Source organism: Adiantum capillus-veneris, chromosome 10 (genome assembly GCF_014529385.1).
Source record: "Adiantum capillus-veneris isolate H3 chromosome 10, ASM1452938v2, whole genome shotgun sequence".
Classification (NCBI taxonomy): Eukaryota; Viridiplantae; Streptophyta; class Polypodiopsida; order Polypodiales; family Pteridaceae; genus Adiantum; species Adiantum capillus-veneris.
Window position 1 is genome coordinate 159,839,852 of NC_140940.1, and position 23,529 is coordinate 159,863,380.

Here is a 23,529-nt window from a genome sequence, read left to right on the forward strand (position 1 = left end):
AAAGGGGATCTTGTTGAGCCTTTACAGACATTTCTTCGAATATCCTACATCATTTTACTTGTATTGTGTAGGTTTAATCCCAAGGCACGTAGCGCCTTCAGTCATCCTGAGCTCTAGCTTGAACAATAAAACAGATCCTATGGTCTGAATGTCAAAAGAATTAAGGGACACTGGACCCTTTATAAGGTAGAAAAGAGGATCTCATATGGAACAATAGCCTTCAGCATAAAGACATTGAAACCTTTATAAGGTAGAAAACAGCATCTCATTGGCACAAGCCTTTCCTACCATTATACAGTCATACAATGTGCACACAATTAAAGTCCTATGAGAGCAAAACAGATTGGGCCAGTATTTTTTTTTCCATAGTAGCTAGCTGTCAGAAAAATTTTGAGTGAAGAAAATGTGTACTGCACAAGGCACAATTTGGAAGCGTCCACTGTACAGTATGGTTCCTCGTAAATCTTCCAGATAAATTTCTCCTTTTGGCTCCTGTTTGCAAGCCTTCGTACCATATATCGCAAAACCAGAGCGTTGTACCTCGCTGTTTGTAAGACTCAAGCCCTAAAGCCAAAAGCCCTTACAAGACCTCAGACACTGTACACTTAGTGCTACCCTCCTCTATTTGTACAGAGAAAGCTGAAGCATTCCCCATGCCACAGCCAAGTAGCATAATTTGTAAAAATTTGTCTGGAGAGAAAAGATGTCTTTTTACAAGCCAGTGCTGTAGGAGGAAGTACATTTCGTTACAAACTGCAACTCTACATTGGCTTGAATTAGCTAGAGGGCCCCTGTCACACCAGCTGGAAAACCCAAAAGAACTTCTAACCAACACGCAAGTCTGTAGATGTATACTATTCACAAAAGATACACTACTCTAAGATGCCTCTGAATTTTCAAGTTGATGGCATCAAGGCTGCCATGGCACCACGCCGCTCTGCTCATCATAACACTCGAATTAGATCACACAAAAAAAAACTCACCTTCGAAAACCCATCAGCTGAAATTCACAGTCCTCACCTCCAGCAGCGACAAGCTTCTCAACTCGGGCAACAATATGTTTTCCGTAAGTGTATTTTTTAAGTGCGTGCAAATGAACACGAATGCGGGAAAGCAGCATTTCTCTTTGCTGATCATCACATGTTTCCAAGACTTTCTGAACCACATAATTAGCAAATTGGTCCTTCATCATAGCCTACAAAAAGTTAAACAACATGAGCCTTCATCAGCCTCTGATGGTACCGAAAAAATTTCTGGCAGGAGTCCAGCAAAGGAGCTTACAAGAAGGTTTGCTACCTACCAAGCTAGCTATTCAGTTCCGCACTGACTATGCTCGCAAAATTTAAAAAAAAGCACACGAACTACTGCACAACTGAATATACATGTACTGCAGCTCGCCTGTGTTCATATAACATACTACAAAGCAGCCAAAAAAGTCGTGTAATGTCTACAAACAGCCCCTTTTCTGCTTTTTACTTTATTGGCTTGGCCTAGAGCCACCAAGCCAGCAGAGGGAAAAGAGCTTCCAGCAGCCAGCAGGCAGGCTGGAGGTGCAGCCCTGTAGCGTACAAGCAACCCTACAGTGTACACATAACGCTTGTAGAGAACACGGGCATGGTGTAATAGCATAAGGCTGCTTCACAAGCTAGCCCAAACATTCAAGAGAGAGATCAATATCAAGGGACCCACACACAACCATACCTGCAGGGGTTCGTTTTCATCTGTCTGCCCAAGCATCTCTGTGATCAAAATTTGACGCTCTGCAGGACCACTAAACTCCAAGCACTTCTCCACAACATTGGATGCAAATTTGTGCTGGCTCATTTGTACAATCTGGCCAGCCATCTTTGTCAAAATCTCACTCCGTTCCTCCGGTTTACCATGCTCCAAAATGTGCTGTTGATACATTTAAATAAGCCAAAACAATCAATCCAATGCATTAACAGCAACATATGCTGGAGATTTGTAGCGGCAAAACATATACCTGTACAACATAGTTGCCATATTGATCTTGTGCCAGGATGCAAACAGAGCGTAAAATCTCCTCCATTATGCCACTTTGTTTCTGATCTTCAGTGCAATGCTCAAGCACCCGCTGTAAAAGCAAAAGTATAGTCAAGCATCAACCGGCTTCCACATTTAGATGTTACTTTTTTTAAACTTTACCTGAATTACTCTACAACCATATGGATGGGTAGACAGCATGACGACTTGTCCATGAAAAGCAGACAAGATAAAGTTTATGTGTTCAGGGGGAACACACTCAATGCACTTCTGTATTACATGATTTCCATTCTGATCCCTCACACATCGCATCACCTGGCCGTCTAGTTCAGATATAAGTTGAGTCTGTTGTTCCACATCAACAACTTCCAGAGCCTAGAACCATATCATGTTTGATAGGTCAGTAATCACTCACCTCCATTATGTCTCCCTAACAGGAATAACTTTCAAAAAAGTTTAAAATAGAAGAAATATACCTTCTGTATAACCCGGCACCCATACATTTGGAGGCTCAGGCTAAGAACATGACCAATGACCTTCTCTGCAAGCTCAGACCTTTGCGCAGGACTTCCATGCTCAAAAAACTGACGAAAAGACATTTTAAGAATCACAAGGTCTTCCACAAACATTATACAGCACAAACAGGTGTCTCTACTAAATCAGTTAAACAACAATACACAGCAATCACCCTCTCTGTGTGCATGTATGACTGCTCTTATTGTAAATATGAAATGTCATGATCTATGTAGACTCTGGTGCAGGTTCCGACATTTATGTGTAGATGTTAGTGGGCCTAAATGTGATGACCAGATCGATCCATTACCACCCACGTGTAATGTGACATCTAAAGTTTAGTGTGGACCAAGATGGCGTAGAAGGTTTTCAAAAATCCAAGTTGGATTAGGATGTGAATGTTTAGTGTGATTGTTTTTTGTTATTCGTAAAATCAGTGAAAATCAAGATATGTGCTAGTGCATGCTGTCACCAGGAGGTGTATTTTTCCTATTGGCTTCTCTGAATATGTACTACATATTTTTCTTTATATTATTTTTACTTGTTTTCACTGAACCCTTCAAAAGGTGCAAGAGGACATTGCCTAGCCAGTGTGAAACAGTTGCGGCCGTACAAGTTTCCCACATCGAGAGTCTAGGTCGGTCAGTCTGGGACTAGTATTGAATTCTGATGAGTATGGAAGCCTATGTGCACCAAATGAAATCTGGGCCACTCAGAAAGTCACAACTTTATAATTGAGTGGGAACTAGCGAATTAACTCAAAGGAGCAAACTATACACTTGGCAGAAGGAGAGCAACCTGCAAGGCACCTCAACAAGAGGAGGCGCCAAATGAGGCGGGGGCTGATTTGAACTTCATAAGTGACCTACAATGTGTGTGTGTGTGTGTGTGTGAGTAGTGGGTGCAGGTTGACAGCTTTTTTGGAAAGCTTGCCTTCTAATTTGTCTCATGTAGCGCGTTGATTTGCTCTCGTGCATCTCTCTCCCCCCTTTTGCACTTATGGTAATGCCCCACTAGTTGGGCTACTCTTACGAATATGTACTGTTGATGTGGCAGTGCGTATGGATTTCCTACTTTTGCGCTGATAATAGTGTACGGAAGTCTGCTTTTAGCGCTGGCAGCTTTTAGGACAAGTTGCTTTTGATTTTTGAAAGCTTTTAGGGCTCTGCTTTTAGCATCCCTTTAACTCTTTATAAGTGACCCTAGGGGCTCACTCTGCGAGGCATCTGGATGTAGAGTCTAAGAGAGAGCAGTCGTGGGGCAATTGTACTTTGCTCAAGGATTAATATAAAAGAAATACCTAAAGGGGCGTCAATCTTTGGGGCCAATATCTCTTGGCCCGGAACTACGCCGAGCCGTGACGACTCTCTTTTTATCTGTGAATTAATTTGAAGTGAATCTCTGTTGTGTCGTGGTAGAATCTTAACTTGGTTGTGTAGAGCTCAACTGTCACAAACTGTTGACGTGTCAAGTCAATAAAGAGCATAGCCAACCTTCAGATCACGGCCGAGGGGCCTAAACCCTAAGAAGGACAAGTAACAATAGAAGAAGTCCTACCAACTTATGGGGACCTCGTCCGACTGGGCCCCAGAGACAAAAAAAAGGAATTAAAATAAAGTATGACCCACACACACACACACACCAAGACTTGCGCAAAAACTGATGATGTGGCAACTGTACAAACGACGCAGATTTTGCGCTCAGTGCTGACGTGGCAAATTTTCGCAAAACGTGTTGATAGTGTTAACGTGGCAGTTGTACAGATTTTCGTGATTTACGCTGACAGCTTTTGGGCATTGCTTTTGGACCAGATGCTATTGAGTTTGAAGGCTTTTCATGTAAACTGCTTTTGGGCCTAGGCTGTCACGTGACACATCCCAACCCTACGTGTCCGTGGACAAGCTACACCACAGCAGGGTTCAATCAGTTCAGTCAAGTCTAGATTAGCAGTGATATGGTACTTTTGTGAGTCTATTCGTAGACCGTGCATGCCCAGTCACTTAGCATAGATGCATATCCTCCGGTTGCACACAGCATGATCATCGGAATTCCCATCGGAATCCATTAGCATCAGTCAGGGGAATTTTCAAGTGCATTTAGCCTATTTTCTTTTTTTTTGTATTTTCACTTATTATTTTTAAGTGACTTTCCAACAAAAGTAGGTAGGGCAATTTTGCTAAGTTAATATATAAGCAAACCCAAGTTAGCACTTTGTGGCAGAAGAGGCAGCAGGAGCTTCCCACTCAACAGGCAACTTCTCAGCAGTACCCCCCCCTCATGACCCCCTAGCGTTTTCCATCTCCAGTAGCCATCGCCATAAACCTCCAGTGCTTGGCATTTCCAACCCTTACCGGCAACAACATCAAGTTTTCCACCATCAACTGGCAACAGATCCAACCTTCTACTAACGCTAGCCAACCTCAGCAGATACATAGCGATTTCAGCCAAAAACGCCAGCAAGACATCAGCCCCTTCAGCGTTTTTCCAGCAGGTACAGATTCAGCCAGCGTTTTGGTTTTCAGCCCTAAACCACATCAGATCCACAGCGTTTCCAGCCCTAGGACACAGAAGCAGATCAGCCCCAAGTTGGTTACAGATGTTCCCCCATTTTCAGCCATAAAAACGCAGCCAAAACAGTCATTTTCAGCCACCGAAACAGTCCCGAAATTCAGCAGTTAGAAGACCACAGATTCCAGCCACCAAGTCGTCGTCGTCATCATCGACATAGTCCCATTGCATACGCATTGTACACCTTTGTGCAATCAAAGTAACACAATAGAGTGGGCCGACGAAGAGTCCCTTCCAGGATTCCGAATGTTGTTGGCGATCTCCCTTGACGCCATACAGTTCGGTACCAATACCTCACTTTGAAAAGGAGGGGATGTCACATGACACATCCCAACCCTATGTGTACGTGGACAAGCTACACCACAGCATGGTTCAGTCAGTTCAGTCAAGTCTAGATTAGCAGTGATCTGGTACTTTTGTGAGTCTATTCGTAGACCGTGCATGACCAGTCACTTAGCATAGATGCATATCCTCCGGTTGCACACAGCATGATCATCGGAATTCCCATCAGAATCCATTAGCATCAGTTAGGGGAATTTTCCAGTGCATTTAGCCTATTTTCCTATTTTTGGTTATTTTCACTTATTATTTTTAAGTGACTTTCCAACAAAAGTAGGTAGGGCAATTTTACTAAGTTAATATATAAGCAAAACCCCCCCTCATGACCCCCTAGCGTTTTCCATCTCAACAGTACCCCCCCCCCCCCCCCCCCGCCCCCCCATGACCCCCTAGCGTTTTCCATCTCCAGTAGCCATCGCCATAAAAATCCAGTGCTTGGCGTTTCCAGCCCTTACCGGCAGCAGCATCAAGTTTTCCACCATCAACTGGCAGCAGATCCAACCTTCTACTAACGCTAGCCAACCTCAGTAGATACATTGCGATTTCAGCCAAAAACGCCAGCAAGACATCAGCCCCTTCAGCGTTTTTGCAGCAGGTACAGATTCAGCCAGCGTTTTGGTTTTCAGCCCTAAACCACATCAGATCCACAGCATTTCCAGCCCTAGGACACAGGAGCAGATCAGCCCCAAAGTTGGTTGCAGATGTTCCCCCATTTTCAGCCATAAAAACGCAGCCAAAACAGTCATTTTCAGCCACCGAAACAGTCCCAAAATTCAGCAGTTAGAAGACCACAGATTCCAACCACCAAGTCGTCGTCGTCATCACCGTCATCGTCATCGGCATAGTCCCATTGCATACGCATTGTACACCTTTGTGCAATCAATGTGCAATCAAAGTAGACCACTCTCGCCGACAAGAGTGAGGCCTTCGGAGGAGGGTTTTACAACCTCTCGGGTGTCGTATCTCTTCTCTCTCCTTCTCTCAGTCTCATTCACTTGCACAACAATATCCACTCACTTTGTTCGTGATCATAGCACTCTCCATAAGACGGAAAGCTCTCTCTTTCCCTAAGAACTAAAAGGATCCTTGAGCAATAAGGATCACTAATCTTGAGAAAATACAACATTCATTCCGCTGCACCCTACATAGGCCTTTAAATATGAGGCCATGGGCTTATTCTTTGGCATGCTTCTTGGAGAAGGTGAAGAGTCTAGAGTACCGGCTTGTACTGTGTTGATGCAATATAAAGAAATATCGAAAGGCACGCCAAGGTTTAGGGCCAATACTCTCTGGGGTGGAATTCCGCCACTCCGTGTCGCGTGTCGTCTCTCTCTCTCAATTTAGTTGTTATTGAAGTGCTAAAAGTCTGCTCAGTTTGTTCTTTTCTATTGGCACGTGGTGCCCGTCTTATGATAGCCGTTGCAGAAAAAGGAGATTTTCACTGCACAAAGGACATGTGATGCTCAAGGGAAAGCCCATGTGGTTGAGCAACCAATGGTGTCCAATGATCCAAAGCAATTTGCTTTAGCTGGACAAGAACCCTTTGTGAATGGTCAAGGGATTTATGAACAGGCTATGCATCAGACCCTTCCATTGGCAGGGACATAGCCATTACACCTGTCATTTGCAAAATTCGGTTGCATTGTCAGGGGTATTTGGGGCATGAGGACTTCTACATACTGCCCTTGAAAGGTTGTAATGTCCTCTTGGGAATTCCTTGGTACCACAAGAACAACGTCGTGGTCGACTATCGGGCGAGAAAAGTGACTTGACTACAGAGAAGGGCAGAACCATTGTACTTGATGTAACACTAAGGGCGAGTCTGTCCCTACTGTATCGGCTTCGGCCGTTTCAAAATTAATGAAATCAATCTGTTTGTTTACTCGATCTTTTTGAGAGAGATGGATGACAAGAATAAGACAAATATGTCTGAACTTGATAAAGAACGCCAAGATTTTCTCCACACTCATGCCGATTGCTTTTCATAAGGCTTGCCAGGCGAGTTACCACCCGCTCGTCCTGAGGATCATACCATTGATCTGATACCTGGAAGCACACCACCTAACCAGCCACCTTACCGTGTGAGCCTAGCTCAAAACGAAGAAATTATGAACCAAGTGAAAGACCTCTTGGAAAAGGGTCTTGTCCAACCTAGTACTTCACCGTACTGCTCTCCAGTCTTGTTGGTTTTGAAGAAAGACGGATTTGGGAGAATGTGCATCGATTATAGAGCTCTCAACAAAATCACCATCAAGAACACATTTCCGATTCCTACGATCGATGATATTCTTGACCGACTATAGGGATCCTCGTGTTTTAGCAGGATCGGCTTAAAGAGCGGATATCGTCAAATCAGAATCGCGCCAGGAGATGTCTACAAGACAGCTTTTCGGACAACTTTTGGGTTATTTGAGTTTTTGGTGATGCCTTTTGGCCTAACCTATGTTCCTGCGACATTTAACCAGACGGTGGATAGGACTTTCGAGAGTACAGACTATTTGTTGGCACTTTCATTGTTTTCTCCAAGGATGAGGCAGAACATAGAGAACATCTGCTACAGGTCTTTCAAGCATTACGAGATCACAAGTTAGTGATTAATGCGAAGAAAAGTGAAATTTTCCTACCTGAGATACACTTTTTGGGACACATTGTCTCAACAGCAAGAGTGCAGGTGGACCCAACCAAGATATAGAGACTATCCGTGATTGGCTCGATTTGAAGAATGTCCATGAAGTTAGAAGCTTCTTGGGATTGTGTTCGTACTACAGGCAGTTCATTAGAAAGTTTGTAGAGGTTGCTTCCCCTTTGCATATGTTGACGCAAAAAGGAGTCCCTTTCTCATGGGGACCCACAGAGGTGACTGCCTTTCAGACATTGAAAGAGAAATCGACTACAAGACCAGTTTTGACTTTACCAGATTTGCAGAAGTCATTTGAAGTATATTGTGATGCTTGTGGTCGTAGTCTGGGTGCCGTCTTAATGCAAGAAGGCCATGTCATTTTGCCTACGAGAGCCAATTGTTCTCAAGGCCGGAATTGACAGCACATATTTATGAGAAAGAGCGTTTGGCAGTTATCCATGCTCTTACTCAGTGGCAACATTACCTACTCGGAGCGCATTTTACTGTCTTCACAGAGCACCAGAGTTTACGCTACTTCTTGTCACAAAAGCAACTATCGGAAAAGCAGATGCGGTGGGCGAACATCTTATCTTAGTTTCACTTCCAAATTGTCCATGTGCAAGGATAGAATAATTTAGTGGCAGATGCTTTGTCCCGAAGCCGTTGGTTCTGGCTATTTCCGCGATTCATTATGGGAGCTTCGAGGATATGGTCGATCAGTATGCCACAGATACATTGCAGATATTTTCACTCGGATATGGAAAGGGGAGATAGTAGCGAGATATTCCATTTGGGATGGCTACTTGATGAGGAAAACCATGTTATGCGTTACACAGCCGTTGAGGAAAAAGTTTATGACCGAATGCTATTGTTCACCTTTTACGGGTCACCGCACCAATGCTACCACCTTGAAAGGGATAGAGAGATACTTCTTTTGGCCGAGACTCAAGAAGGATGTGGACGAGTTTGTGCGCAGTTGCTTGGTATGCCAGAAGGTCAAGTTTGACAGGCATAAAGCATAGGAATTGTTACAGCCTTTGCCCATACCTACCCGCCCCGGGGAAAGTATTGCAATGGATTTCGTTTTTGATCTCCCGAGAACACAGAGTGGTCACAATGGTATCTGGATTGTTATTGGCAGATTTAGCAAGCAAGCTCATTTCATTCTAGTAAAGAAAACAGTCAAGCCGGATCATTTAGCAAGATTGTTTGTGGCCCAGATCTTCAGATTACATGGCATGCCCAAGACGATTGTCTCCGACGGAGACCCCATATTCACAAGTTTGTTTTGGAAGGCTATTTGGGAGAATATTGACACGCTATTGCAGTTCTCGTCATCTTTCCACCCGCAGACTAACGGGCAATCTGAGATTGCCAATTCAGCGGTACTAGATTTATTGACGTCTTACATCTCGGATCAGAAGACTCAATGGGAAAAGTATTTACCTTTGGTGAAATTTTCCTACAATAACATGATACACTCTTCAACGGGGAAGGCGCCATTTGAGATTATTGAAGGTGCTACGAAGCCCTTCCTAAGCACGAAAGATAAGATTTCTGAAGCAGATGAGTACACACGTGACTTGGACATGGCTTTTGTCAAGGTCCACGAGGCTTTGCAGAAATCTCAAGCCAGACAAAAAAAAAGGTAGCTGATCGCCGCCGCAAATTTGAAATTGAAGGAGAACGATTGGGTGCTCTTACATTTTGAGAAGGCACCCCTGAGAAAGAAAAAGAGAAAGGAGAGGCTTTTTCTAAAGCTTAGTATGCAATACTACGGACCTTCCCAAATCTCCGAAAAGATAAATGATGTCTCCTTTAGACTGAAGCTACCCGATACTTAAGTAATTTACAATGCTTTTCATGTGAGTCTCCTGAAGCCTTTTAAAGGCGATGTGCCTGACGATGGGGAGCCTAATGAGAAACCTGAAGTGAAAGAAAACGAGAAGATCCTTGTTTCCGAACAAGTATTGGCACATAAAGACAGAAAATTAAGAGTAAAGCATAGTCTATTCCAAATAGAACCCTGAACTCAGCTTGGCCGGAATCTTGTGCAGTGGGTATGCACAAGAGGGGAGTTGCTCCGATTCTTTGTCAACATATGCTTCGATTTTTGATATTAAAGTCACTGATGTCTCTTTGAGTTTCAGGGATACTCTGAGCTGACAGTATTCTGTTGTATGACTTTATGAACTGGAATTCCGAATAATATGATACTAATTTGTTCTTGACTTGTTTAAGTGCAAGAACCAATAGACAAAACGACTGCAACATTTTGGTCTGAATCATCTCGATAGACATGGTTGCAATAGGGATTAGTCAATCGGGCATCTATGAGGTCCAGAGTGGATCTAGATGCGATTATTGCTAATTGCATTGCCGATAAATCATGGTCTGAGATCCGAATGAATGTTGAATGTAATTTATCATGTATGTCCTGTGATGTCAAGTGATGTCTTGTGATATCGTGCGATGTGACTGTCGATTGATACATGTGCTAGATGTGTGTGCCTAATGCGTCGGTACTAACAGTCAATGTCTGCTAAGATGGTTTATGACTTCTGCCTGTTTTGCAGGCGTAATCGAGGGCGATTACAATGCTTTCAAGAGAGGGGTATGTCACTACCCAATGACGTGGCAACCCTTGTCTACCCCTTTTGGTATGGACAATCTCATGGAAAACCCGGCTAAGATGATGACGTGGCACTGCCGTACGGACTAGCCCGGAAAATGCGACGCAAATCGTGAAATGCTGATGTGGCAGCGACGTACCGAAAAGCATATACATGGGCAACTTTTCATCTACGCAATTAGCAAGAGAGAGTTTATTTTTAAAGCTTTGCTTTATTTACTCAAGAGAGCTTGTGGGAGAGCCATGCTTTATTTTTGAAAACTTTTGGGACAACTATTGGGGCTCTGCTTTTGGAATCCCTTGTAATCTCTTTATAAGTGTTGTTAGGCTCTCACTTCTCAGAGCATCTGGACGCAAAATAGTCTGAGAGTGAGTCCCAACCACTCAGTGTACTTTGTGCAACAGATTAATACAAAAGAAATATCGAAAGGGGCGCCAATCTTTGGGGCCAATATCCGTCGGGCTGTGTCGAATCAATTGTGAGCTGTGAATTGTTTTGAAGTGAATTCTTGTCGTGTTGCGGTAGAATCTTGACTTGGAGTGTCCAAGTCTGTTACACCACAAGTAACAACAACAATACTCCCCCCGTAAATAACCACAAGGGTCCGGGCCATGAGTAAAAACAGCACGTTTCAAACATTCAATACTACCCCGCAAATAACCACAAGGGTTCGGGCCATATGTATGAATGAGCAAGCATTTTCAAACATCATTTGTCACTACTCCACCCAGGGATATCACCAATCATTTAAACCAGTATTAAAACCAAAGTCAAACAATTCAAATCGGAACCAAGACAGGTTCAAAACAGATACCATCTTCAAACAAATTCCAAACAGGATCACCAAACAAGTTCTCAAACATAACTCAAACTTAAAAAGCAATCTCGGCATCAGTCGAAATCGAAAAGTCAACTGACTTTCTATCCTAAAGCCTGCACCAAAAAGTTAGGGTTAGGTTTTTTTCATAAGGTCGTAGCCAATTGCAGCATGATGCACAAACTCGACAAGTAATGTTCATGTGGCAGTGATGGTAGTCCCAAGACTTGGTAATCACACTAGACCTCCAAGGTTTTTAACTCAAAAAGAGACACCTACTGAGAGATGTCGAGAAATTTCAAGTTATAATCTGTCAGGGTTTCCATGGCAAGCATTTCAAGATACCCCACTCTGCCAAGAGTTGCACTCCATAGAAAGATATCAGAAACAATATAACTTCGGGCAAAAAATTTCTTGAAAGCTTGCCAAGTCCTTGGAGTGTGCGGCTTGGTAGCTATAAACATCAACATCTGCATGGCACTGCTTTTGAGAAAAGCAATGACCCGAAACAAATCTTTGATCCGTCCCGCAAGTGATCTTTTTAGCTTATGCCCAGTAAGACATGAGCGATGAAGACGGGAGCGTACCCGATTTGCGATGAAGTAAGGGTAAGCGTGGCTAGTAAGGCCGGGGTCGGAGCACGAAGCTACTCCAGATAAGATTCCAATAGACTTTGGAAGCGCCGGTTTGCTCTGTCTACTCTTTTGTAGGACCGGTATGCTTTCAAAAAAGCACACCCCTGATGCTCTAATACCACTATCACAAGACCGGCACCACGTGTCAATAGAAAAGAACAGACTAAACAGACTTTTAGCACTTCAATAAATGAACTAAAAGAGAGAGAGAGAGAGACGACAGGCGACACAGAGTGGTGGAATATCACCCCAAAGACCCTTTCGGTATTTCTTTATATAACAATTGAGTACAAGGCGGTACTCCATCCTCTGCACCTTCGTCCAGAAGCATACTAGAGAATGAGCCCATGGCCTCATACTTAAAGGCCCTAGGCCCAAAAGCAGCTTACATGAAAAGCCTTAAACTCAAAAGCAACTGATCCAAAAGCATCTTGTCCAAAAGCTATCAACGCAAATTAAAAAATTCCGTACAATGCCACGTCAGCACCTGTCAACGCAAATCACAAAAATCCGTACAATATACCATATCAAAAGTCAACATGAAACGCGAAATTCCGTACAGTCTGCCACCTCAACAGTCAGCGTGAAATGCAGAATTTATACAATGTGCCACGTCAACAAGTCAACGCGAAATACAGAGTTCCGTACAATTTGCCACATCATCTTCTTCTACTACTTCTACTTCTTAGGGTTTACGACTTTTGGTCGGGATTTGCAAGTCGGCTTCGTTCTTCAATGGGTTGACACGTCAACAATTTGTGACACATATCTTCCGCTACACTAACATGGTATCACAACCTAGGCTTGATCACCCCTAGTGGATCCAGAGCACCGGGAGGGTTTGTTTCAAACTTCGTTTTTCCAAGAGACAGTTCCTGCCCGGTATCTTTGCAGATTTTCAACCAACCAGTTGGAGACTTTTGTGGGGCAACGAGGGCTGATTTTGGGCCGATACTAGTCGATGTACTTGCTCTTGCCGAGGAACTTGGAGATCTCTTTGATAGGAGGTTACATGGGGCATATTGAAGGCTCTTGGCCTCTAAATAGCAGATATATAAAAAAGCTATCAATCCTAAAAGCATTTAGTGTTCAAAAGCTAGCGTAAACAACTACCAACGCAAAAGATGAAAACCCGTATATTTCTGCCATGTCGGCACCCAGCAACGCCAAACGTGGAACAACGAAAATCGCACGTTGTTCGTACAACATCAATTCTAAAAGCGCTTGACCCAAGAAGCAACTGCACCATCCAAAATCTCATGCAAAAAGCTGCCAAAACCAACCAACACAAAAAGCGATAGTCCATACAGCCTGACACATCAACATGTCAATGCAATTTGCGGAATTCAACCCAACTTTTTTTGGGTTACTCCTCTCAGACTCGTATTCTCAGGTTGGGCATGCCACGTCACCAACTTGTGACATACCGTCCCTAGAAAGAATTGTAATCCCCCTCGACTACGCCTGCAAAACAATCAAAGGACAAAAACTTTCTTCAACAGACACCGACTCTATGTACCCCTACAATAGACTCCAACAATCCAATGCTTCTACAAAGACAACAATCACTGATCATCACATTTCTATCGACTATCTCAGATACAAATTATGATCATTGTAACATAGTAAGCAATCGCCAACGTGCCGCGCTGATCTTTTCATGAATGTCTTAATCTACTAAATCTCATAGCTATTAGATTCATATCCTTTCTTCTCACATTTCACGCAAACCATGCCCCTGTCCATCCCGACAAAACAGTACATTCACAGTGCATAGAGTTCACAAAATCATACACCTAGTTCACATTGAACATTGTGTTTCAATCATTCAATCTAGCCCTCTCATCTAGTTGAGAACTCTTGATGCACCACTAAAAAATCTTGATGCACCACTATAATCCTCAAGAAACACAATGGTCAACGGACAACGCAAATGGGATATCCAATAGAGATTACTCAAACTCCAAGTCCAACTTCCGATTAGCTAGAGAATTACCTTGTCCAGTATTATTTATACGGAGATAAGAAAGAGAGGGGGAAACTTTAATGGTGATTGACTTCTTGCCAATCAAGGTACTTTTGAAAACGCAAGACACCAACTTTTAGATAGTGATGTTTTCAAGGTTGCCGAATGTGTGTTGAGAACCAAAGCTCTTTTCCACAAAGAAGATTGGGGAACACATCTTGTTCAATCATTTGCTCTTAAAAGTTGAAAAGCTCACTCAAGATGTCATTTGAAAACTTAAAAATCAAAAATGAATACAAACTCTTGATTTTTTCTTTCTCTAGATGGAAAAGGAAGAGCTACTTGGGCGCTATGCTCTACTTGCACAATAGCTATACAAGCAATCAATCAGTTGAACAGCAAGCTGGGAAGAACGAAGTCAAAAATTCTACAAGGTTGATTTCTTGACTCTTTGAAATCTAAATCGTAACGGAGATTTTTGGTGCCAGTTAATACTTGAATGCATCTACTTGCGGTCCTGAAGTTCATATTGACGATTAAAATTGTGCAACGTACACTAGTTGGCTAATGAATTCTACAAGTAGCAATAGTCTCCCTCATGCAAGGTAGTGATCAAAATGTAAAACCCGTCTACCCTTCATGCCAGTTCCCAAAAAAAAGAAAACCATGTGATCACATTGGCAATACATGGTGAAGTGTTTTAAAGCAACAAATATGTACAACCACAAGGAGAGAAGTTACTGAAAAGAGCATTTCTCCATCGGCAACTAGTAACAAATTGTTGTCCATTATGAAGAGCCTTTCATAATAGTAGAGAGCTAAGAATTCACATACTTACAGCACATGCACGACACCAATGTCAAATAGACCTTTTCAATAAAATTACTTCATGTATTATATACTTCACTAAAAGCACCCTCCACAATATCTAGTAATTACCTACATTACCAAAGTGACAAGTACATCACCTCTTGCTAGCTCAATCAAATGTGATATCTACCTTTTGTATGACGTAATTTCCAAAAACATCTGTCATGAGTGTGAGAGCATGCGGCAGAACTTCCTGAAAAACATTAGCCTTCTCTTCCAAGGAAACGGTCTCCAGCTTCTGCTGAATAAATCTGCTTCCATGCTGATCGGCACTGACAAAAGTCCCAAACAACCGTCAAAGAACAAAATCCAAAACAAAACATTGTAGCAAACCTGAAATAAACCATATACCTGAACTCTACAACATGACCCAATATATCTGAAAGCTCGAATCGTCTTGCCTTGTTATTCTTTAACTCCTCTAGTAGAGAAGTAGCTTTAAGCTCCTCCCCGACATCCCCCGTCTTTTGCCCTGGCCAACCCATGTACACACCTCCAGAACTGGTCCTATTTGCCCCTAATGGAAACCGAAAGTTTCGGTCTGACTGTCTTACAGAGTGCCCACCAGGAAGTACTGGGGAGCCAGGAAGTACAGGACTTGAAATTGGAGAGTTTCCATAAGGTAGCACAAAGCCAACACCAGGGGGACTGCCATAGTAAGCAGGACTAAGAGAGCCATTCTTGCTTCCCATGGGAATACCATATGGATTACTCCTGGGAAACTGTGGCTTCTGATCTGCAGGATATCCGAACATCGCGTTTACGTGGTTTTTCTGCATCTCCATGGAATCCAGGTGGTAACCTCTCAACAAGGAGGAGTCCATGGCGTTTCCGCTATTGCGACAATCTTCTCCAAAATATTGCTGCAGATAATGGTAATATAATGGATCATTTATCTGAGAAGGCAAAGGGCTGGCCCCCTGGCTAGCATACTTATACAACTGCTGCATATCCAAACCTAAGCCATTGGGAGATAATGGTGCCCGCACACCCATCCCCGCAGCCATCGCGGCCGCGGCCGCGGCTGCTGCTGCTGCTGCTCCAGTATCATGAGGCATTGAGGATGGATAATTAGCCATCATTGAAGGAAAAAGACCAGGATTCATTGGATATCCACTATATGGGGGGGAATATGGATAGTATGGATTTGTAGCCATATATGACATTGCAGTTGCTGCTGCTGCAGCAGCTGCATACATATTCGACGGTGTTCCAGGCTGAGAACCTGTTGTAGAGGAATGAGAATGTGAAGGGTTATATTTCCCTTGTGCCCTGTTGTTTGCATCTAGCCCAGAAAGTTTTTGTTGCTGATGTTGCTGGAAACCTTGAGGAATATGTGTTGGAGTTGACTGATGATGCTGTAAAGACGAGTAACTATCACCTAATTCCTGCTGTAAATGTAAACTCTGCTGGTCAGACAAGCCCAAATTCTGTAAAGAAGCTGCCAATTCAGCTGCTGCCACTGTGTTTATGCCTGCAGCCAAAGGATCTTTTCCAATACTTGCAGCACCAGAAGAGCCTGATGAAGTTCCTAAGGTGTTGCCTAAACTTGGAACAGGGGTTGTTGATCTGGAGCTCAGTAAAGGGTTTGGAGTTGCTGCACGAGAACCTAGAACTGGATTGGGGGTGGTGGAACGAGAACCAAGTAAAGCTGCACTAAGTTCAGCTACTGCAACAGTAGATACAGATGATTCACGCAAGTGAGCCAGCTGTCCATCCAACCCACTGCTCTCCTCATTGGCCATACGACTAGAAGGCCGCAACTGAGTAAAAACAGGAGATGGAGTTCTTGGAAAATCTTCCTGCACAAAAAAGATATCAAAGCATGGTCACATAAACCCCTCAATTTGCAAGATAAGAACTGCCCTCGGCATCAAACAATGCTTGTTCAGAAACAAATGTGGGCTTGAAGTCAATCAAGGTACCTGAATAAGGTCTACCAAGCTCTTTGGGCGGGTCCCGTGTGGCATTATAAGTCCATCTGTAGGATGCAAATGCTCGCCGCGGACCTGTTTCAGTATGTCTGCCATTGGAAATTTATCATCCTCACAAAACTCAGGCTCTTCCCTATGTGTTGGCAATGCAGGCTGTGCAGAGAACAGGGACCTGCTGTTACTGTCGTCAAAGGATTTCAGTGTCCACTTATCCCCAGCCAGCCGTTGGGCAAGATGATAGTTGTCTCGAGTGACAAGGGGGGGAGGCAATCTGGGATTCATATTGACGTGAGAATAATAATAGGCTAAATATGCGGGATCTGCACGAAGCTCCTGCTCAGAGTCAACGACATTGTTTTTTTCACCTACCCCTGCCCCAGCACCTGCGAGCTGATTGGCAAGTAACCCTCCAATCGCAGCAAAAGATCCTTCCACACTGGGAGGAGCACTTCCACTTCGATGAGAGCCTGGCTCTCTCCTGCTAAGTAAATTATCTAGGCGTGTGTGGCTTCGTAATAGCATGTCCAACTCTTGTGTGATGCTGTCTTGTGCAGATGCGGTACTTAACCCCATGCCACTGGGGGACCTCCCATTGCCTGCCATTGCCAAGCCTCCTTGGATACCACTTGCCGAAAGTAACTGCATGGGATCCTCCGTAGCCATGCCGATCTAGTTATTGATCTTCGTTGACAAAAGTCACTCAACTCAAGGCAGGGCAGCCTCAGCCTCTAGCTGCACTCATCAAACCAAGAGCTCAGGTCCACTGCAAAGTAAATTTCCTACAATCTCAGAGCTCCTGCTAGAAAGAACATTTGGTCACATTCTAGTTCTAGTTTTGTAAAAATTGAGCCCAAAACTGTAAACAACAGAAGAATGGTACGCACATATATGTGCAAAAGACACTGTTCATCAAGGTCTACTAACTGTCATGATGACACTGGCTTTGACATGCGGAATTTGCAAGAGAGTTATTGTTCGTGACACTTTCCACATGAAAAAGCAGCATTGTGGCATGGGCGTTACTGTAGATCGTGCACGTATAACAATATGGTGGTCACACATGGTAGATCACGCTACTAGGACTCCGTGTGAAGCCAACAAATCCTAAGTGTGGGGATCAAGAAGATTTCTTGGCTAACGTAACAATTTCTAGGTGCCATTGTATACCACCTCTGCAGCAAGCAAACAAAAAGAGCAAGGTTTCGTGTGGCAACATGTCCACGAAAATGCCAGCGGGAAGCTGAAAACATGGCCATCTTGGGAAAAGACGAGAACTGCCCATATTGAAGAAGGGCGATGAGCAATGGCAAATACCTGGAGATGATGCAAGCCCTGCTACAACGACCACCTCTCGGACCATTCAAAGGTCGAATCCGATCTCTGTATGTCTCTGTTTTTACAATGCAAGCGCGCAAACCCTAGATTTCTGTACAGCAACTATGAGTCTACCAGTATCGCTGCGAAATAGCTACTTCTATCGCTATGGTGGTCACGAAGGTGTTCATGCCGTGGATTCACTTCATCTAACGGCTAACATTCTCGCTTACTTTGTTTCCTTTGACTGTTTTAAGAAAACCCTAAATAGCATTTATCATTTATCATTAACTTAATGAATGAAATGACAACACAATGCAGATTCATCATTATTTATGGCCCAAGCATACAAAGCACAGAAGATGTAAGAGACTCGTCTAGCTTGATCAACCTTTGGAGTATGCACAATTTTTTTGTGCGCATACATGTAAAACAATGACAACAAGTGCTAAAATTACAAGGCCCGCCAACTTTAAGCTTTTCAACCAAAAAAAAAACAAAACTTAAATCCTATTTCTTAAAATTCTATCTCTAAAGCAGAGAAATAGAGAGGAGTATATGAGGGATGTAATTTTTCATCTGGTAGGTTCATAACTCAAATAAGGACTTTCCAACTTTCTATAAAAATCTCTAAAAGAAGGTTCCTTGGATTAGAATATCCAATGAAATTCTCAACAAAAGAGAATGTTTTGAATTTCTAAATAAAAACATTAAGTTTCATCCAATTTCTCGAACTCGTGTACAATTGGTTATTAAAAAAAACTGAGGGTATTAGAGTGTACTATGATCTACCGTTGTTCGATCAATGAGTATAAAAAGAGATCATCAATCTAAAACACAAGGCCAGATAGCAACCATGACATGGTGGTGTCCATTACAATGAAATTAATGGTGGAGTGGGCTAATCACAAAAGTCCTTCTTCCCCTCACCCACCTCAAATTTGATAGAAACTTTAAATAGCCAGTTCAATGTATAAACATTACCCTGAGCAAAAAGTGTGTATTCCACTACCCTTTTAAAGAGGATCATTTAAAGATCATGCACGAGTTATTTCAATGTAACTCGATTTCTAAGTGACACTCATGTATAGTTCTAAAGTTTCCTTTATGACCTTTAGTCCATGTCACGAATATTTATTTCTAACCTTCTAAAAGTATTTTCCAACTTAAATTGGCCACTTAAGTTTAGGAAAACTAAAAGAGAAAAGTGAAATTGATTAAGTGCTAATGAAACAACCCGGTCAAGTCTTGGAACCAGGGGAAATTCCAAAGAACATAACTAGTTATCTCATTCATAGATACAGGTCAAGGGAGGATAATTGTATCCCTGGCGAAGCCTTGATCAAAGGTTCAGGACAAAGGAGATGACCGAGAGCAATTATAGGAGTTTAAAATTAGAAAGTGATTGTGCTAAGCTTAAATCATAAGAATAACTCTTTAGACTCCAAGTATGAAGTTTAAGAAGCTTTAGGGTGAAATTCTAACTTGCCACAAAATGTCTAAATTTAGCAGGTCTAAATTCAGTAGGTTTTGGTAACAGCTTCGCGTCACCTCCAAAGCACTGTGGCACAAGAGATGAAAGAGTCACTATTTTTTCTCAAAAGCAGTGCCATGCAAATATTGATGTCTATAGATACCAAGCAGCACACTTCCAAGGACTTGGCAAGCTTTCAAGAAAATTTTGAGTTTCAAAGCCCAAAGGCCGAGTTTTATTTTTACCAAACTAATTTAGCAGATCCTAAATTAGCAGGTAGGATGCAGTTGCGGGTCAGTTTCATGAGCCTCCAAGGTTTGTGCAAGGTCTTACACCCGAGCTAACTAATTAAAAGGTAAGCTTATGGTTTTTATTACATAAAAGATAAAAGCTAAAGACTAAAGTCAGACCATCCATTCCTCATTTAGTAAGTTGACTCTAGTCTTTGTTTACTAAGCTTGACTAGGCTACATGTCAAAGGTAGCACAGGCTTGCTTTGTGTGAACTTAAACAAGTGTCAAAACAAGGATCCTAAGGAGAAAGGCTTGACCTAGGGAGTCAGGGACCTGAGCCAAGGGCTCGGATTGGACCAGTGTGAACTGGGGATCTGTATTATGGCTAGGGCTAGGAGCCGGCCTATATATAGGGTGGTAGGGCGGTGGATCCGGCATCTCACTCTCCTAGGTTTTACACTGGTATCAGCGCACAGGAGAGAAGGACGGAGGGACAACTATGGAGGAGGGGAAAGGGAGGGATGCATGAAGCTCACACGTTCTCTCTCTCTCTCACTCACTCTATCTCTCATTGAAGCTTGCATCGTTTCTCTCTCGTTCCCGGTCGGTTCATGGAACATCGCCCTTGCCGAGCTGACGACGGAGGTAGGGCTCCGTGGGTAACATCCCTTGAGAGGGGGGGAAGTCAAGAGTCGGACCTGAAGCAAACGACGCGATCTTGCTATCTACGGGGTCGCAAGGCTTTGAGGAGCAATTTTCGACACAGGCTTGACACCTGGTGAGCATCACCTTGATCTCCTGCTCTTACTTTCTCTGTCAGCACGACAGCAGCCCGCCATGGCTCATTGTAGAGCTTCCTTTTTCATACACGAGCGCCCAACCTTGGCCCTTTCATTAAACCCTAAGTAAGGATGCATGCCCACCGCGGGCACACACCCCTCAAGATCTCAAGATCTCTCTTAGCCAAGCTCGGAGATCCGAGGCCATTGAGCTTCCAAGTTGCATGAAGCATGCACTAGCAGCAGAGACTGTAGATTTTTCAGCACATAAAATATTTCGAGAAGAAGCCATCACTGTTGTTATTTCAAATCGATTGCCATATGGGCTCCACAATAGAGAATTCTACAAATTGCGTTCGGCAAGGTTCTGAGCAAGGTTGTTAGGAAAAGACGATGTCGATGCTCGGTTCAAGGTTCGTGGTAGCTCGAACATCCCGGCCATGTGATCGACATGGCATGTTTATACAGGTAAATTATGAGGTAAGCAATCAATTTTGATTGTGTTTGCCAAATTATTCAAGTACATGTTGAATGGTATAGCATGCAAGGGCTATGTGTGATGCCATGAAATTTTTTTTTAAAAAAAATATCCTTGTGCAATTTAGGCCCTCATAGTACAAGCAAGGCTTGTGAACGTTACTCCCATTAACGAGCAAAGATGGGTTTAAAGCCCACAATCCAGCAAGACACCTTTATGCAGACTTCCTTTAGTAAAGCCAATACAAGCAAGGCTTGTGGCTTGTAAGATACAAGTATTCGACAGGACCGATCAGTAATTCCAATTCAAGATGCCCACATACCTCCTTCTTTCTAGTTGGAGTTTGAATTTGCCAGAGCACGGCTCTTAGGCAAGTTTTTAGTTCTTTCCCTACAGTCATGATCAACCCATTATCGGCAGCGGGGACATGCAAAGCAACATCGTGCAACTCCGGGTTACTTTTCCTTTCCCTGTCTCGCGTATGACAATGCTATGACAAACATCACGGGAGCAAGGCTCCATCTACAAATCCTTAGGATAACAGTAATCAAGCCAAGCAGGTACAAGGCACATCTATTGCAAGTATTTTTCTGTTTTTCAATACATTGTACAATTTGACAAGGTCGATTATCTGTATATGCTCGACAAGGTCAACTTTCTTTTTCTATGACATTTGTCTCTGAGCAAGAGTAGCTATAGCTATGAGTAATGGTAACATTCAAAGTGGTCTACTGAGATATATCATGCAAAGGCAAGACTTCAAGTTTGGAATATGCTATGAGCATATGAGCTTGGGGGGTACTTGGCAAGTGCCTAAAGGTTATTTCACTATCTGCTAAGATGATGTATATGGTGCATATGACAACTCTCTCTTGCACAATATATATGGCTAAGATCCAGATTCAAACAAGTTTTATTTTGAAAACTCAAGAAAATTGGCCAAAGCAGAGCAACCAGGTTAGAAAATTTCAAGCTTTCTTGTTTTTTCAACCTTTTAACCTTTAAGTTGGCAAGGACTACCTATCGTGCAAAGAAAAATGCTTTGACGGTTTCACATGAAGCAAGGCTTCTAACCTGTGCTAAGATATTTCCCATTGATTGGGCATCAAGGGCATTGGCACACAAGTTCAAGAATTTGGCAAAGTAAGGATATAAGCTCACAATCCACATATGACAACGATGAATTGTTATGTATCCATGACCGATTGTGCAAGGCACTTTTGGTATCGACTCAATTTGTAGGGCCGTCAATGTCGCCAAGGGCTTGCATCTCCGCGTGCATGGCATGCCAGTGAGATTGACATAATTCCATCTCATTACTATTTACGCTTTCGCTATAGCACTAGCTACTCTGTCAAGGACGAGCTTGATTATGGATGTTTTCAAACATTTTTAAAAAATGTTTATTCATAGGCAAAGTGCCACACCTAAGTCACTCCGGTCCAGTCATGACCACATATATGCTAGGTGGGTTCAGATGTGGATTATGGTACCTCTCTCTACAAGAGCGTTGTACATGCATACTATTGTACGCTTATAGGATAAGCTATGACACCGACATGGTTTGCATTGGAGCATATGCAAGGGGCATACGACACATTGTAATAAGGGGTTTCCTCAACCCATCATTATGTCTTCCTCTCTCTCTTTCCACCTTCTCTGCAGGAAAGGTGAAACTTAACATGATTTTATTGAAATCTTTCTATGTCAACATGGTAACAGGAAGGGCTAGGAGCCGTCTATTGCCGCCTATTGTTGAATAGCTAAGAGCCATCTATTTGTAATCCATCAGTGATTGCTTTCAAGATCGAACAATTCTATTCAATTGAGTACCCATCGATTCTAATGGACAAGCAAGAGTCTTGCCATTAACAATTTTTTGGGCATTATTTTAGCACTACACACTTTAAGTGTGAAAATCAAGTTGAGTTTTTGAACTTCTTAAACTCGTAAGGGCTTATCTCTACCAAGATGTATAGATGAATCCAGCATTACAGACATCACGACTATTTACAAAAACCCAAGATTATGGATTTTTGGGTCTGGAAAAGATATAGTTGTGAATACAATTCCAACTTCCGTGGATCTCCAATTTTATCTATAGCACTAAGAGTATCTATATGAGTACGGTTTTGGGGTAAGACCCAGGTCGTGATTCCTAAATCACTTATTAAGGGTTGATGGTCAATTCTTGGAACCTTCACACTTGCACTTTCAAGGAAAGAAGTCCACAAACTACCAAGGGGTAGTGGACAATTTCAACTTCGAAAGTAATGTAATGCCAAGGGCAAACGCAAGGGGAGTCACGGACATAGGCCAAGGGCCGGCTACTAGTTAAGCAGTTTTCTTGCA

The 23,529-nt window shown here is 42.9% G+C and overlaps 1 protein-coding gene across 3 annotated transcripts; it reads right to left on the minus strand.

Annotated features, from left to right (window-relative positions):
• Window positions 1–204: 204 nt before the first annotated feature.
• Window positions 205–18,395, minus strand: LOC147449958 (pumilio homolog 3-like). Of its 3 annotated transcripts, none has more exons than XM_086522298.1 (10): window positions 18,214–18,395; window positions 16,891–17,631; window positions 15,317–16,767; window positions 15,096–15,237; window positions 2,481–2,588; window positions 2,167–2,379; window positions 1,985–2,095; window positions 1,702–1,896; window positions 1,021–1,195; window positions 205–937 (listed from the first exon to the last, which is right to left on the minus strand). In XM_086522298.1, exons 2-10 carry the CDS (start codon window positions 17,560–17,562, stop codon window positions 897–899), a joined length of 3,108 nt encoding a protein of 1,035 aa, XP_086378424.1. In that variant the 5' UTR covers window positions 17,563–17,631; window positions 18,214–18,395; the 3' UTR covers window positions 205–896. The 3 variants fall into 3 exon arrangements, with proteins under 3 accessions (XP_086378424.1, XP_086378426.1, XP_086378425.1); XM_086522300.1 differs by having other exon boundaries at window positions 16,891–17,662; XM_086522299.1 differs by having other exon boundaries at window positions 16,891–17,695.
• Window positions 18,396–23,529: the final 5,134 nt, after the last annotated feature.